General features: G+C 45.5%; 1 protein-coding gene across 1 annotated transcript; it reads right to left on the minus strand.

Annotated features, from left to right (window-relative positions):
• Nucleotides 1–428: 428 nt before the first annotated feature.
• On the minus strand, nt 429–1,278 carry LOC130965760 (uncharacterized). The gene is made up of 2 exons (XM_057890521.1): nt 1,192–1,278; nt 429–1,127 (listed from the first exon to the last, which is right to left on the minus strand). The coding sequence occupies exons 1-2, from the start codon at nt 1,276–1,278 to the stop codon at nt 429–431; spliced, it is 786 nt and encodes a 261-aa protein (XP_057746504.1).
• Nucleotides 1,279–2,122: the final 844 nt, after the last annotated feature.

A 2,122-nucleotide genomic window follows, 5' to 3' on the forward strand; every position in this document is an offset into this window, starting at 1 on the left:
TGACCAGCACCACGTTCGCCAGCCATGCCGGGTACCTGACCTCTTTAATGAAGCCGGCTTCTAGGAGGGCTTGTACTTGCTCCTCCATCACTTGGGCCCGTTCGGGTCCGAGCTTCCGTCTTCTTTGCTGAACAGGCCATGATTCGGGGTATATTGAAAGCTTATGCGACATGAGTTTGGGATCTATCCCTGGCATGTCGGAAGCCTTCCAGGCGAAGAGGTCGGAATTCCCTTGTAGGAGCCTTATGAGTTTTAGCTTCAGATCCTCTTTTAAGTTGGCTCCAATGCTGGTGTTTTTTCCTTCCTCTTTTCCGATATGTACTTCTTCAGTCTTTCCCCCAGGATGTGGTCGACACTCTTCCTTGGCCTTGACTCCTCCGAGCTTGATGGTGTGGACTTCCTTGCCTTTTCCTCTTAGGTTTAGGCTTTCATTGTAGCATTTCCTCGCTAGTTTCTAATCTCCCTTGATGGTTGCTATTCCCTCTGGCGTTGGGAATTTCATGCAAAGGTGGAGGGGTGGACACCACTGCTCCGAGCCGATTTAGGGTGGTCCTGCCTATTAGAGCATTATAGGCTGAACCCACATCGACGACTATGAAGTCGATGCTCAGAATTTTGGATTTTGCCCCCTTTCCAAAAGTTGTGTGCAGGGGTATAAATCCTAGTGGCTTTATTGGTGTGCCCTCCAGTCCATACAGGGTATCGGGATAAGCTCTTAACTCCTTTTCAACCAATCCCAGCTTATCAAATGCTGGTTTGAACAGGATGTCGGCTGAGCTTCCTTGATCCACCAAGGTTCTGTGAAGATGGGAATTGGCAAGGATCATGGTTATCACAACTGGATCATCATGTCCAGGAATGATACCTTGCCCATCTTCTTTAGTGAATGAGATGGTAGGGAGGTTGGGAGCTTTGCCCCCGACTTGGTAGACTTCCTTCAAGTGCCTCTTGCGAGATGACTTTGTGATGCCGCCTCCACTGAATCCCCCTGAGATCATATGTATATGTCTTTCTGAGGTCTGTGGTGGTGGATCCCTCCGGTCCTCGTCGTCTCGCTTTCTCTTACCATGATGATTCGACCTTTCAACGAGATATCTTTCTAGCCAACCTTCTCTGGCCAGATTTTTCTATCACATTTTTCAGGTTTGTAACAATCATTCTTTGAATGACCATATAGTTTATGGTACTCACAATAGTCTCCACAACTTCGCCCTTTCTTGTTTTTGATGGGTCTGAGGGGAGGTAGCCTTTCAGTATGACAAATTTCTCTGTAGACATCGACTAGGAAAACTCGCAGAGGAGTATAGGAGTGATATCTCCTAGGCCTTTCAAGGCCGACCTCCTCTTTTTTCTTGGGCTCTCTTGGTGGACGAAATTGTGATCACATCAATGTAGTATTCTTTGTTGTTGTATAGAATTATTATAATGGCTCTTTGCTATGTGTGGACACAACTCCGTTCAACTTAACCAGCAAATGTACTGGGTCATCCAAGTAATACCTTACGTGAGTAAGGGTCGATCCCACAGAGATTGTTGGTATGAAGCAAGCTATGGTCATCTTGTAAATCTCAGTCAGGCGGATAATAATTGATTATGGATTTTCGAAAATTAATAATAAATAATAAACATAAAATAAAGATAAAGTTACTCATGTAATCCAATGATGGGGATTTCAGATAGGCGTATGGAGATGCTGTGCTCCTCCTGAATCTCTGCTTTCCTACTGCTTTTATCCAATTTTATCACTCCCTTCTATGGCAAGTTGTATGTAGGGCATCACCGTTGTCAATGGCTACATCCCATCCTCTCAGTGAAAATGGTCCAAATGCTCTGTCACAGCACGGCTAATCATCTGTCGGTTCTCAATCAGGTTGGAATAGAATCCCTTGATTCTTTTGCGTCTGTCACTAACGCCCAGCCTTCAGGAGTTTGAAGCTCGTCACAGTCATTCAATCCCGGAATCCTACTCGGAATACCACAGACAAGGTTAGACTTTCTGGATTCCCATGAATGCCGCCATCAATTCTAGCTTATACCACGAAGATTCTGATTAAGGAATCCAAGAGATATGCGCCCGGTCTAAGGTAGAACGGAAGTGGTTGTCAGTCACGCGCGTTCATAG

Source organism: Arachis stenosperma, chromosome 3 (genome assembly GCF_014773155.1).
Source record: "Arachis stenosperma cultivar V10309 chromosome 3, arast.V10309.gnm1.PFL2, whole genome shotgun sequence".
In the NCBI taxonomy this organism is placed as follows: domain Eukaryota; kingdom Viridiplantae; phylum Streptophyta; class Magnoliopsida; order Fabales; family Fabaceae; genus Arachis; species Arachis stenosperma.